General features: G+C 35.1%; 1 protein-coding gene across 2 annotated transcripts; it reads left to right on the top strand.

Moving 5' to 3' along the window:
- The first annotated feature begins 215 nt into the window (after positions 1-215).
- Positions 216-4,389, top strand: LOC121248690. 2 transcript variants are annotated; one of them, XR_005937499.1, is made up of 6 exons: positions 216-400; positions 488-608; positions 1,155-1,398; positions 2,230-2,355; positions 2,531-3,853; positions 4,013-4,389. XR_005937499.1 is itself a non-coding variant. In XM_041147233.1 (5 exons), exons 1-5 carry the CDS (start codon positions 309-311, stop codon positions 2,650-2,652), a joined length of 705 nt encoding a protein of 234 aa, XP_041003167.1. In that variant the 5' UTR covers positions 216-308; the 3' UTR covers positions 2,653-4,389. The 2 variants fall into 2 exon arrangements, 1 of the variants encoding a protein (XP_041003167.1); XM_041147233.1 differs by having other exon boundaries at positions 2,531-4,389.
- Positions 4,390-12,773: the final 8,384 nt, after the last annotated feature.

Genomic DNA, 12,773 nt, shown 5'->3' with positions numbered 1-12,773 from the left:
TGAGAGATGTGTGGTCTAGATGATACCATATCATATGTGCAAAATGGTTACTCCCAATAGTAACTTTTATCTATATTTATTCTATTAATAAATTATCTCTTTGCATTTTATCTGAGGGAATTATTCACACGGCAGTACAGAAAAACTACAGCAACCAAAATTTTCAAACTTTTGGCGCCCAAAACTCAAAAGCTTTTTCTTCTTTAGTACGCGAAAGGGGCCAAATAAGCCAGTTCTTCCGTGCTTCACCAACGAAAAAGAAAAGCGAAGAAACCAACGTATTTCTACACTATCGAAGGCATAGAGAAATGAATCCAAAACCCAAGACTTCAATTAGGGCCTTGGGGCAGCGCTCCATCGCTTCGTCGTTCCCCGCTCGCTCTTCTGGTTTGTACTCTGGGTAAAATCCTAATTTCCTTTTCTTGATTAAACCATTTGATCAATTTATTGGTTGTGCGGGTTTTCACTTGTTTATTCATCATATTAGTTCTACTGATTCTAAAGAAGACAATCGAGACGAAGCTTCAAAGAAGAGCCGCCGCACGTCGCTCGCGGACTTCCTCGACAGGAAGCTGCACGCTACTTCTGTGATGCCCAGAACTGTTCAGGTATTTTATCCCCTTTGGCTAATGAGAAAATGCAGGAGAAAATAAAAGAAAGCGAGATTCTGGGTCTCTCCATCTTGTGGGATTATTTTAGGTGTTTTTTCTTTCCATTAAATGTGAAGAGCTGAATGAACTCGCGATAGGCCATGTAAATCAGTAGCATAGTTATATTAGGCTGAGTTCATTTTATACTTCAGAAGTCTGTGGATGTAATTAACAAATAATAATTAAAATAAGATTCTGAAAGTTTTGTTTCCTTCTGTTATTATGTTTTCCCATATACCAAACAGAATAATGCTTTTTGTTGTTCTTTCTTTCTGTTGGCAATTTTCTTCGTCTTGTGTTGGAAAATAGGGCATAGGGTATGCAGGGGTTTGATTAAAATCTATAAACTTCTGAATTTGATATTTTGCGTTCGTTTTGAATAATACAATTTTTCGAGAAATTGAATAAAACATTATTGTTATTTAATTTTATTTTTTAAGAATTAATTTCATAAGGAACTTGGAATATAGGGTTTGAAGAGGGAAGTGTTCTAATTTGTGACAGGGGAAATCAAGACCTTTCTCGTCGCCGCTGGGCCCGAGAGAATCTAGTGGCTCCATCGATGGCCCTTTTGGGGCAAAGAAAGATGGGGAAGCAAAGTCAAACTGCGTCATCGACAAAGTGTTATTTGAACAGTTCAAGCATAATGGTGAAGATAAAGGAGATCGTGAAGGCTTCTGTAGTGACGTGGCATGTTGTAAGATAGATGAGGTGACAGAATCAAGAAAAAGGAGGAATCCATTTCAAGGTTTGTTATCTTATCCTAATTACACAGATCAAGTTCTCATGTTTTAGGATCAGTATGCTACCAGTTAATACTATGTGTTGGTTATTTAGTTCTTTTGTTGGTTTTTGTGAAAGTACAGAAATATAAACTGACAATTACCTATTGTGTATTTTGTTTGATTTGGTTCTGGTTTCCAATTGATGAAAATATGTTGAAATAAAAACAGTTTACATCATATAAGTGAAATGATTGTTACATACTCAGGAAAGTGGAGAATGTTGTTTCTTGGGTACTGATAATGGAAAACCCAAATTGGTACATTTTCTGCATTCTATTTTACATGCATTTCTGATACAAATGGAGCATTAGTTTCTTTTTGCATTATCCAATTTGAAGCAAAGAGTTTGGTAGTTCAATTTATTTAGCTTTGTATATATTAGCCCAATTAGTGTTAAAAATCATCAGCTCCAAAAGCTTAAGTTTTGGTAAAAGGAGCCGACAACGTATGTGATATGAAGACTAATTATCTATTTGTAATTAATTTAAGTTGAGATGTCAGATTTCGTTGGAAGCCTAAACTTTCTATATTTTTGAAACGGTTCTATTTATTTTTAATGCTTAGTTGGCTTACCTAAGTGACAACTGACAAGCCACCCTGTCCAAATAAAGACATCCTGTATAGTCTGCTTTCTGCTGTATTACAATGTTCTTGTGAAATTGTTGGGTTATAATTGGCGTCCAATTAAATTAGGTTGTAATTAGCCTTCCTTTTTTCCACCTTCATCTTTCTCATTCTGTAATATGATATTGTTTGTGTTCACAGCATGACTTCTGTTGTACATGAATTATTAGGTGGGCATGAGAAACATACTGCTCGAAAGCATTTATTAGCTCTTGGAGATGATCCAGAACCAAAGCGAAAAGCAGAGGAAGAGAGGTTTATTAGCAAGAAGAAATCAAGACCTCTTTACAATCACTGTTAGTGTGCAACATCCTTCTCTTTCAAACATTCTTTTAAATTAATTTGCTATGTGAGAACGGAAAAATGAGTGGAGCACTTCTCTCATGGAATTTACATGAAACTTTTTACTTGATTTTTCCTTAATCCTTTATAAGAAGTTTTGGTTTTTTTTTTTTTTTTTTGGGCTAGCAGATGCAAATGGTCGTGGCTGGTGGGACTACAACATGGAAGGTGTTGATAACGAAGAAGTAGGCTTCAATGAAGTATGGGAAGGGGTGGGCTCTACTACATTAGGAGGAATAGAATGGCATTGACTTTGTTATGTGTGAAAAGTATGTTATGCTACTACTAGAGAATGCTCTCTCTCTCTCTCTCTCTCTCTCTCTCGTCGTGGCTATGTCCTGCTCATCATCCCTTATTAGACTTAAAAATGAAAAATGAAATTCCCAAAACAACTGAAAGCATTTGATGGATGAATCGTGAAGCTTACAAACTGAATTCTAAGAATGAAAATGAGAGAAATTGAAGGTCATTACTTACCCAGATTTTTTATTACAAAAATGAGATATTCTCTAATTCATAGATAACTGTTTTGCATAAGTATCACAATTATAAAGAGTCCATTTTACTCGCTTATGGGTCCACACTTTCTTTACATAATGGATAGGGACTTACTCCTTCATGGAGAACTGTTTTTGGAAGTTTAGAGCATGCCTTGAGATATGAATATCCTATGCATCATCACCGATGAATTCTTCAAGGCATAATCTTTGATTGTCTGTGATGTCTTCACCTTATGCTGACAGGTCCAATTTCTTTTGAACTGTGCTAGTTCCAAAAAGATGTAATTTAGGACAATAAGGAAACCAAAAGAGAAGACAGGAAAAATGCTGTCTCCAGTTGAAATAGTTTATTAGTTTTATCTGATTTCCCTTTGTAAAAGGGTATCCGAATGTTCTCCTAACTCGTGTTAAAATCCGGCCCCGATTATGATCTACTTGAGTTCATTCTGTTCTTTTGTTTTCTTATTAAATTGAAATCATCTCATACTTTTGTCATTGGTCTCTGTCAGAGTTACTGAACGGCCTTTGACTACCAAGTGTTCAACTAAAAATCCTTTCACTTTTCGGAACAGGTCATGCAAATGCTATGTCAACATTGTTAGACATACGGGTAAAAGAAAAAGAAAAAGAAAAAGAAATATATCCTTGTGTCTTTCTTCTTTTCTTTTCTTTTTTTTTTCTTGGACTATAGTAACTAATTAATGACATAATAAATTAAGTTTAACCGTGCATGATATTTAATTCATTATACGCATGCTCTTCAAGTATTCTGCATGCATGGATTATTGTTATTAATGCTAATGATGCACAACATCAATTCGGATGAATGGCTCGTGCATGCTGTCCATGATTATCCTATATAAATGGCACAGGAATTTTGAAGGATGATTATAGAGCTAGCTCGAATTGGAAGTTTGAGTTAGCTTTGAAGTTCATTTTATCTCACGTACATGTAAGTTTTCACCATCACTAGTACTACTTTCCACGTACCACCTTTCTTTGTGTTCTTAACGTGTTTTCATAGTCTCGACTAATGTACGTAAATTTCGTCATGGAGCTGCTTTTCTAAGTTTTTTTTTTGTTTTTGTTTTTGCTTTTTGTATTAGTGCAGATAGAAGAATTGATCGCTAGCTAGCCTGTGGATTATAAAATGGAAAAAGATAAGAAAATTGCAATAGGACTTGCATTCCTAGCAAGCGTGATTTTGGTTGGTGCTGGGATTTTGATATGGGTGCTTTTGGAGTCAGGAAAGGATAACTTGGGATATTCTGGTGATGGAAAGAAACCCCACCTCACCACTGGATTGATCGTGCTCACTGTCTTTTTGGTCACCCTCATCTCTTTTTTCCTGTGCATGGCCTTCAGAAAATGCTGCCAAATATTCAAGCCGAACGCAGATCATTCTGAAAATGTCAATTGAATCAATAAAAGTGATCAAATTTTATTTTTTATTTATTTTTCATTTAATGATTAAGAAAGTGACTATTAGTGAATTGGTATTTTTTTAAAATGTTTAAATATGTATAAAAATGATTAAAATAAAAAAAAATAATAGTGCATTTGCTCTTATCGGTCGATTTCCTCAGTTAAATTATCGGTCTGAGTGGCACAATCCATATATATATACACACACACTAGTAGTGGCGCAACGGGTTGGAAGGAAAAAAGGTTTTAAAAAAAATATAAAAGTCTATGTAGAAGCAGATAACAGTACAAATTGATTCAGAAATGTGTTCATTAATACAACACAAATGTATTGGTGTTATAACTATAATAGCTTAGAACATAGCAAATCATTTTGTGCATAATTATTTCAAGTCTATCAGTATACATCCAATATGAAATACTTATGTGTTCACCATACAGTAAACACAGTATAACTCTCTCTACATGTGACACAAAATTGCATCTCATTGAGTTATATGTTAGTTCACAATCAATAAGAAAATTCAAAGAGTATGCAAGACTAATCAGTAAATTGTTTAACATACAAGAACACAAAATACCCAATATTAATAGGTAACTATCCAAATTCCCTAAAATGAATACCAATGCATGGATGGATAAAATGCATGAACATATAGAGTAAAGATGCACAATAATTACATTTTATTCGTAAAGTACTAAGTCAAGCACAAATAAGTTAAAAAAGGACCATATTCTTATACAAGTTTAGCAAAGAAAGTAATCCATATATATTGAAATTACAGTTTTGAATGGAGTATGTGCATATCACTAACTCTTGTGCCATTAAAGTTTTCAGATAACCTCTACACCACAATGCGAAGTGATTTGGTTCTACAAGGTTAAGTTAGCTAGAAACCTGATGTGCCATGTCCTCTTTAGGATGAGACTAAGAAAAGTCTAAACATTTCTGAATTTTCAAAGAGGGTCATTGCTATCTAGCAAAGTTTAATTGCATATTTCCAACTCTCAAGCCAGATGCATTTACCATTTCTAAAGAAATTAGCATAGAAGAAATCTCTAGCAGTTGCCTCTCAACCAATTCACAATCAGTAATCTAAAATTTAATAAAATAATTCTATACAGCAACAAGCCAACAACTAGTTTCAGGTTGAACTGTAAAAAGTGCCAGGTTCAAGATCGACCCAAGCCCAAAAGTCTACTTTTTTTTATTATGGCCAGGTTCAGAAAGTCACAGTAGCAATAATGTCAATAACGATATTTATATAGCAGCAGCAGCAGCAGCAGCAGCAATAGTAAGGATAAGATGACGAGATATGGCCAATACCTGTGGAATGATGGCAGCGGCGAAGGACTGGGGGCCATGCCCCCCTCCAAAATTTTTAAAAAATTCAAAATATACACTATATTTTATTTATAATTCTATAAATATAGTAAATGATCCCCCAAAAAAATTTACAATCCACATATGTTCTCTAAAATTTTCTAAAATTTCAATATATCTAGAAATGTCTTTCTCCAATTTGTTTCCTATAGTTCTAAAATTTTGTATAATTTCTACATATTATTTATTTTCAAGGATGTGGTCTTACCAAAATTAAATTAAAACTAAGTTTAGGAAAAATAATAAACTTATTAATATGGATCTCTAAGTTTTTTGTTATACAATATTAAAGTTCTTAATATGGAATAAAGTTAAAATACAAGAAAAATCATTTAAGATTGATGATTTGCATGAAAAATAGTTAAGAGGTTTTATCCTCTAGACTTCATTGGGTCAAAAAAAAAAAACTATTTAAGGTCTCAATTATAGTATTATATGCTTAATATGACATGAAAAATATTTAGATTTTGTATGAAACTTGATAAACTAGCTTACATACAAGAATGAACGATGACTTTTTAAAAGACCACTTGATAGTTTCTATGAAGAAAATAAATTCTAAATATTTCATTAAAAAAATAATAATTGATTAATATTATTCCATGAAACATTATCGTTAGAAATTTGAAACATATATTAAATTGTGTTTTTTAGAATTTTATTTCTATTTATATGTAGCAAAGTTTTAGATCTAATTTTTAGAGGTGATATCCCATGGTGTGGGGTGGGGTGAACCCGTCCCCGCACCACACCCTGCACCATGCGGGGGAAAGATTTTGAACACCTCCCAGACAATACTTACCCATGACACATTGGGTCTAAAAACTATTTTTGGGATCAAAAATATTTTTTTTAGACCCAAATTATAATATAATATTTAAATTATAAATACAAAAAAAAAATTAAACTTATTAGAATTGTGTTTTGGATTGCCTTGACCTCCTATATAAAGATTGGCCTATGAGCCCAATGCAATCTAGTAACTTGAATACAACTTCAAGTTTTTAACAAATTGTATATATCTATATACAATATATTTATTTATATAAATATTTAAAATTTATTTTTTTTATATATAGCAGAACGGAGCCGGGGTGGGGCAAGGTGTGGCGGGGCGGTATTTCCAATTTCTTGGGAGTATTGGAAATAGCTGAAAACCCACCAAAATAACGTGGGAGTATTTCCAATTTCTGTTTTTACCTTGTCAAGGTTTAATTATTTTTCTAAATAGCAAAGGAAAAAAAATGAAATAGGAAATAAAATCCTTAAGAGAAACAACAGAAATTTAATACCTATAGTTGAGGTCGTAGCTTACCAATAACCGGTCAGTGATGTTTCTTGCCTCCTCTCAAAGGTAATCTGGAAATCTAATATCCCTGGCTATAATTATTTGGAAAAATAAGCCACTCACTTACATCTTTGAGAGGAGAAGTTCCTGAAAGCATTTGGTACAAGGTGCAGCCAAATGCCCAGAGGTCATTTCTGTCTTGATATGTTCAAAAAAAGCAGAGGAATTAGTATAAGTCAACAACAAAAATAATGAATGAGGGGAAGTATAAGAATCAGCTATTGATTCAAAATAAATATTAACAGAAATATTCATTTGCAAGTAGGAACACTATTTGTTGAGGTTAAGAATTATGAATTTATTGCAACAATTATGTAGTCTAACTTACATGCCTGCTTGAGTAAAGAAAAGAGAGAGTCACTCACCCAATTGTTGCAGGAGAAGAATTGAGAACTTCTGGAGGAACATATGCAGCTCCCCCCCCCCCCCCACAAAAGTACTGCCTTATCATCTATCCAAGGCATCAACTGAGAATTTTTAAAACGTCACTCAAAATTAGAATTAAATAGATTCCATATAACAAGATTTAATCTAACATGATGCGTGAGGAAACTCGTCTGTAGACAGTACAGACTCAAAACAACTTCAATGTCTAGGCTATCACTCCATTAGTTTCCTCTTCTGACCAACCTCAACAGTTTGGTTCTAGAAAGCATGGTCCTAGTAACCGCCACTCCAATAGGTTGTTTTTTCATTATTGTAAACGTCATGACCATGTCATCGAGATGATCTGTTACCAGCATAACAAGAAAGGAACTCATGCTGTTGTTGTTGCTAGTTCAGACACTCCTCAGGTCTCTAAAACCATTAGAGATGCATCTCAGTCTTCTAGATCCACCGTCACTCTCTCTACAACTGATTTGGAGAACCTTCTCAATCATGTCCTGATCCAGTATATATGGTAAGGCATCATCATCCTCTCCTCTTTCTGTTCTGCCTGGTAAGTTTCTTTCTTGGCTTATAAATTCTGCCTATCACAATCATATGGCACCCTCATCGTCCTTATTCTCTAAAATGCATTCTACACATTCACAACTTGCTATACACACTACCAATGGATCTACTATGCTTGCTCCTAGTATAGGCTTTATCTCTACATCCAACATTTTCATTTCTTAAGTGCTTCATGTTCCTAAATTCTCTTATAACTTGATGTATGTGGGGTAATAATTGGCTCAACTTGGCTACTGATATTATTTTTTACTACTCTAGTTGTACTATGCAAGATCCACGGACGAGTCAGGCACTTGGGACAGGCCCTAGAGCGGAGCGTATGTTTCCAATGAGCACTTTGCATATTCCCTCAGTTCCTCCTAGTCCGCCCAATGGTGTTTCTCCTTCCTTCGCCCTCTGGCACTCTCAACTTGGTCATGCATTCTCTTCCCAGATACAACAGTTAGTTTCTCAAGGTATTTTAGGTTTTTTCTCCCATGATACTTTTGATTGTATTTCTTGTCAGTTAGGAAAACAACCTGCTTTGCCTTTTCATAGTAGTGAGTCATTGTCTACTAGTGTTTTTTATTTGATACACTTTGATGTTTGGGTACCGGCCCCCATAATTAGTATCGGTGGATCTCGTTACTCTGTTATATTTATTGATGATTTCACTCGTTATAGTTGGATTTATCTTATACACTCTCGTTCTGAACTATCGTATATTTATTGTAACTTTACAAAAATGATTGAAACTCAATTTTCTAAAAGTATCAAAAAAAATTTATCTAACAATTCACTTGAATACTAACAATCTGCTTATTGCAATTCATACTATTAACCACCTTCTAAATCTGGTCATCTCAAATCAATCTCCATATGAGCGTCTGTTTGGATCTCCCCCTGACTATCAACGCCTTCATTCCTTTGGTTTTTGCTTGTTTTGTCCTTCTTTAGTCTCATGAACATACAAAGTTGGAGCCACGTTCTTGCCTTTGTTGCTTTTTTGGCTACAACGAGACTCAGAAGGGCTATCGGTGTTACGATCCTATTGCTCATCGCCTCCACATTTTCCATCATGTTGTGTTCTAGGAACATCGCCTATTTACTGAGGTATCCACTTTTTTTCTCTATTTCTCAATCCTCTGCCTTGGAACTTTTTCCATCTGAGCAATCCAATCATTCTCCACCTGTGTCCATATTCGATGTTTCATGCATTTCACATATTCACTCTTTGGACACTCCTAGGCTAGAATCTCTATCTCTTGATCTGCCTCCCTCTCTGGCTGTAGTCCCTGAACCTGCCTTGCCTGTGGGTAACACAACTGACCTTTCCCTTTGCCGTTCTTCTCGAGTAAGATTTCTTCCTACTTATCTGCATGATTTCCATTGTTACACTGCCGTTGCTACTTTGCACGAGCCTTACTCCTATCGTGAGGCCTCCACTAATCCTTTATGGAAAGATGCAATGATTGAGGAACTTGATATATTATTTAAGAATCATACTTGGGATTTGGTTGATTTGCCTCATGGAAAGTCTATGATTGGTTGTAAGTGGATCTATAAGATCAAGACTCGCTTAGATGGTTCTATTGAGAGGTATAAAGCTCGACTTATTGCTAAAGGTTTCACATAGGAATATAGAATTGACTATGAGGAGACCTTTGCCCCAGTTGCCTGTCTCTCCTCTGTTCGCACTCTTTTGGTTGTTGTGGCCTCTCGTCAGTGGAAGCTCTTTCAGACTGATGTAAAAAATGTCTTCTTGAATAACGATTTGTGTGAAGAGGTCTATATGCAACCTCTATCTGGTCTCTCTCATCCACCAGCCAAGGTTTGTCGCCTCCTCCGTGCTCTCTATGGCCTTAAGCCTTAAGCAAGCCCCTTGAGCCTGGTTTACAAAATTCATCTATGTGGTTTCTCGCTTGGGATGCTCCCTTAGTTCCTATGACTCAGCCCTCTTCATTCATCGTTCTAACAAAGGTCTCATTTTGCTCCTCCTATATGTGGATGACATGATTATTACTGGTGATGATCTTAATGGCATGCAGGAATTTAAGGACTTCCTTAATCAGCTATTTGAGATGAAAGATCTTGGCCACCTTAGTTATTTTCTCAGCTTGGAGATCAATTCCTCAGCAGATGGATTCTACCTCACCCAAGCCAAGTATGTCTTTGATCTTTTGTCTCGAGCTATCCTTATTGACAGCAAGGTTACTGATATACCCATCAAGCTTCATGCACATCTGATCCCCTCGTGTGGATAATTATTGTCTGACTTCACACTTTATCGACAGTTGATTGACAACCTAGTTTACCTTACAGTCACTCGTCCAGACATTTCTTATGTTGTGCACCAAGTGACCTAATTCATGTCTGCCCCTCCAACAACCCAATATACTTCTATCCTACACATTATTCGTTATCTTAAGGGCACTCTCTTCCACGGTCTGCACTTCTCTGCTCAGTCTCCACTAGTTCTTCGAGCACACTCTGATGCTGGGCAGGTCATCCCATTGATCACCGTTCCACCATAGGTTACTGCTTCCTTCTCGGTTCTTCATTGATCTCTTGGTGTAGTAAGAAATAGATTGTTGTCTCTTGATCCAGCACTGAGGCCGAGTATCGTGCCCTGGCTGACACCACCGCTTAACTCATTTGGTATGATGGTTACTACAGGATTTAGGTGTACCTCTCACCTCTGTCACTCCTCTTTATTGTGACAATTGCAGTGCCATCTAGATTACAAATAATGATATTTTCTATGAACAGACCAAACACATCGAGATTGATTGTCATCTCGTTTGTCATCATTTGCTTCAGGGTTTTCTTCAGTTACTCTCTGTCTCCTCTCAATATCAGCTTTCCAACATCTTTACAAAGTCTCATCCTATGACTCAATTTTGTTATTTGGTCGATAACCTCAAGGTGGTTTCTCATCTACCTTGAGTTTCAGGGGCTGTTAGTGTATATGTTAGGATTAGTGAGTCCCATATTGGTTTAGTAAGACTCTTGTATAGCCTTTGGCCTCCTATATGTAGGTCCCTTGTTTAGCACAATTGATATATATAAAATTGATTAATATAATTCTAACAGTTTTTATGTTCCTTAAAGAAAAAGGTCAAAGCTGGAAGTTTGGACTTGGTCGTTTCTTTTGTGGTATATATTCTTTGACATGAAGAAGATTCTTTCCCTGGACATCGATCTTGATGAGAAGAGGGATATAAGCATGGAATTAAGGAGATTGATTCATTGTCGATCGTTGAAAATGGAGGTTTGACTGAGATAGGGAGGAGGCTAGGGCATTGAATTTCATTGGTTTGGCAAGTAGGGTTGACTCACTGCTTCTGCAATTAATTAAATCCTCTCTCAAAATTTTAACTGTTTGAAGTTTGGATATTGAGAGGAATAATATTACTCATCATCAATTAAATTCTTATTCTCTTCTCATTATTATTATTTTATAATGTGATATTAAATGATTGAAAACTATTTATTATATTTCACTTATAAATTTATCATCTAATGCTACATTATGAGATGATGAGAGGATGATGAGAAGATAAGAAGATGATGAGAAAATAGACGATGAATAGATTTTTTCTTTTGAAGAACTCTAGAAGTGCCATACGTTCCTCTAAAAAAATAAAAATAGAAAGGAATATTGTTTAGCCTTATTCGGCTGACCATCCTCGATGAGAGGACACAAATTGTGTTATTATAAAAATATTGTGAAACTGACGAGTTTGATGTATATTGTATAATGTATTCAAGAAAATTAGCCTTACTTTGGCACGCATACTACTTATATATAATGCTCTTATAAATGTTAAGATTGTGATTTAAATAATTAAATTTATTTATTTTCATTAGCTTAAACTTTTGAGATAAGTGAAAATATAACATAATGATATTAACGTAAAGATCTTGAATTTGAATCTAGACTCTATATTTCATGTCATTTAATTAAAATATTACTCGTGATGGGTCTAATTATTAAGGAGAGGGCCTAACTCATGCGTGAGGAAGAGTGTTAATTAACATATAATTAAATTTACATTTTCTCATCAGTTTAAATTTTTGAAACAAATAATAATTAATTTAACAACAAAGAGTCAATACTTAAAATGTTTAAACACTCAAACATCTCAAAGACATCTTTCCATGCATATACGGCAGGTTGAACTTTGTTAAAAAAAAAAAAAGAGAGAGAGAGAGAGAGAGAGAGACTTTAGTGCTAAGGGACTGATGGCATCCACATGATGGTTGCTGGACGATGGATATATGGTAGACATGATCGTGATGGTCAATCAGATAAATTACAGTACTCGTGGTGTTAGGAATCATGACATGAACAATATGGTCATAACTATTTTACTATCAATTAATGAGATTATATCACTTTATTTAAAAAATATTAATTCTATTTTAAATTTTAAGATTTTCTTCTGGTCTAAGTTGGCATAATTGCCTTGATTCACAACGCCATGCCAGTGAAATTTAAGCTGGTATATAGGCGTGTACGTCGTGTATAAATTGAGATCTAGACAGTGAATTTTTCCTTGGGAACATTAATCATGTTCATTGACTATCATGCAGCCACGTATCCATGCCGTTATAATTTTCTACTAATTATTAATCTGATGTCGACAACATGAACACTACACGTGTTCATAAAACAGTGGCTGAAAAACCAGCTCGTCAAAAGAGACCATTGTTCAAGCCAATGACTGACGGCCACGGCCACGGCCCGTCAGAGTTTAGTCTACGAATTAGCCCTCGTTT

Source organism: Juglans microcarpa x Juglans regia, chromosome 1D (assembly GCF_004785595.1).
Source record: "Juglans microcarpa x Juglans regia isolate MS1-56 chromosome 1D, Jm3101_v1.0, whole genome shotgun sequence".
Classification (NCBI taxonomy): Eukaryota; Viridiplantae; Streptophyta; class Magnoliopsida; order Fagales; family Juglandaceae; genus Juglans; species Juglans microcarpa x Juglans regia.
The sequence above is the reverse complement of the archived record's forward strand: the minus strand, read 5'-3'. Positions and strand labels throughout refer to the sequence as shown.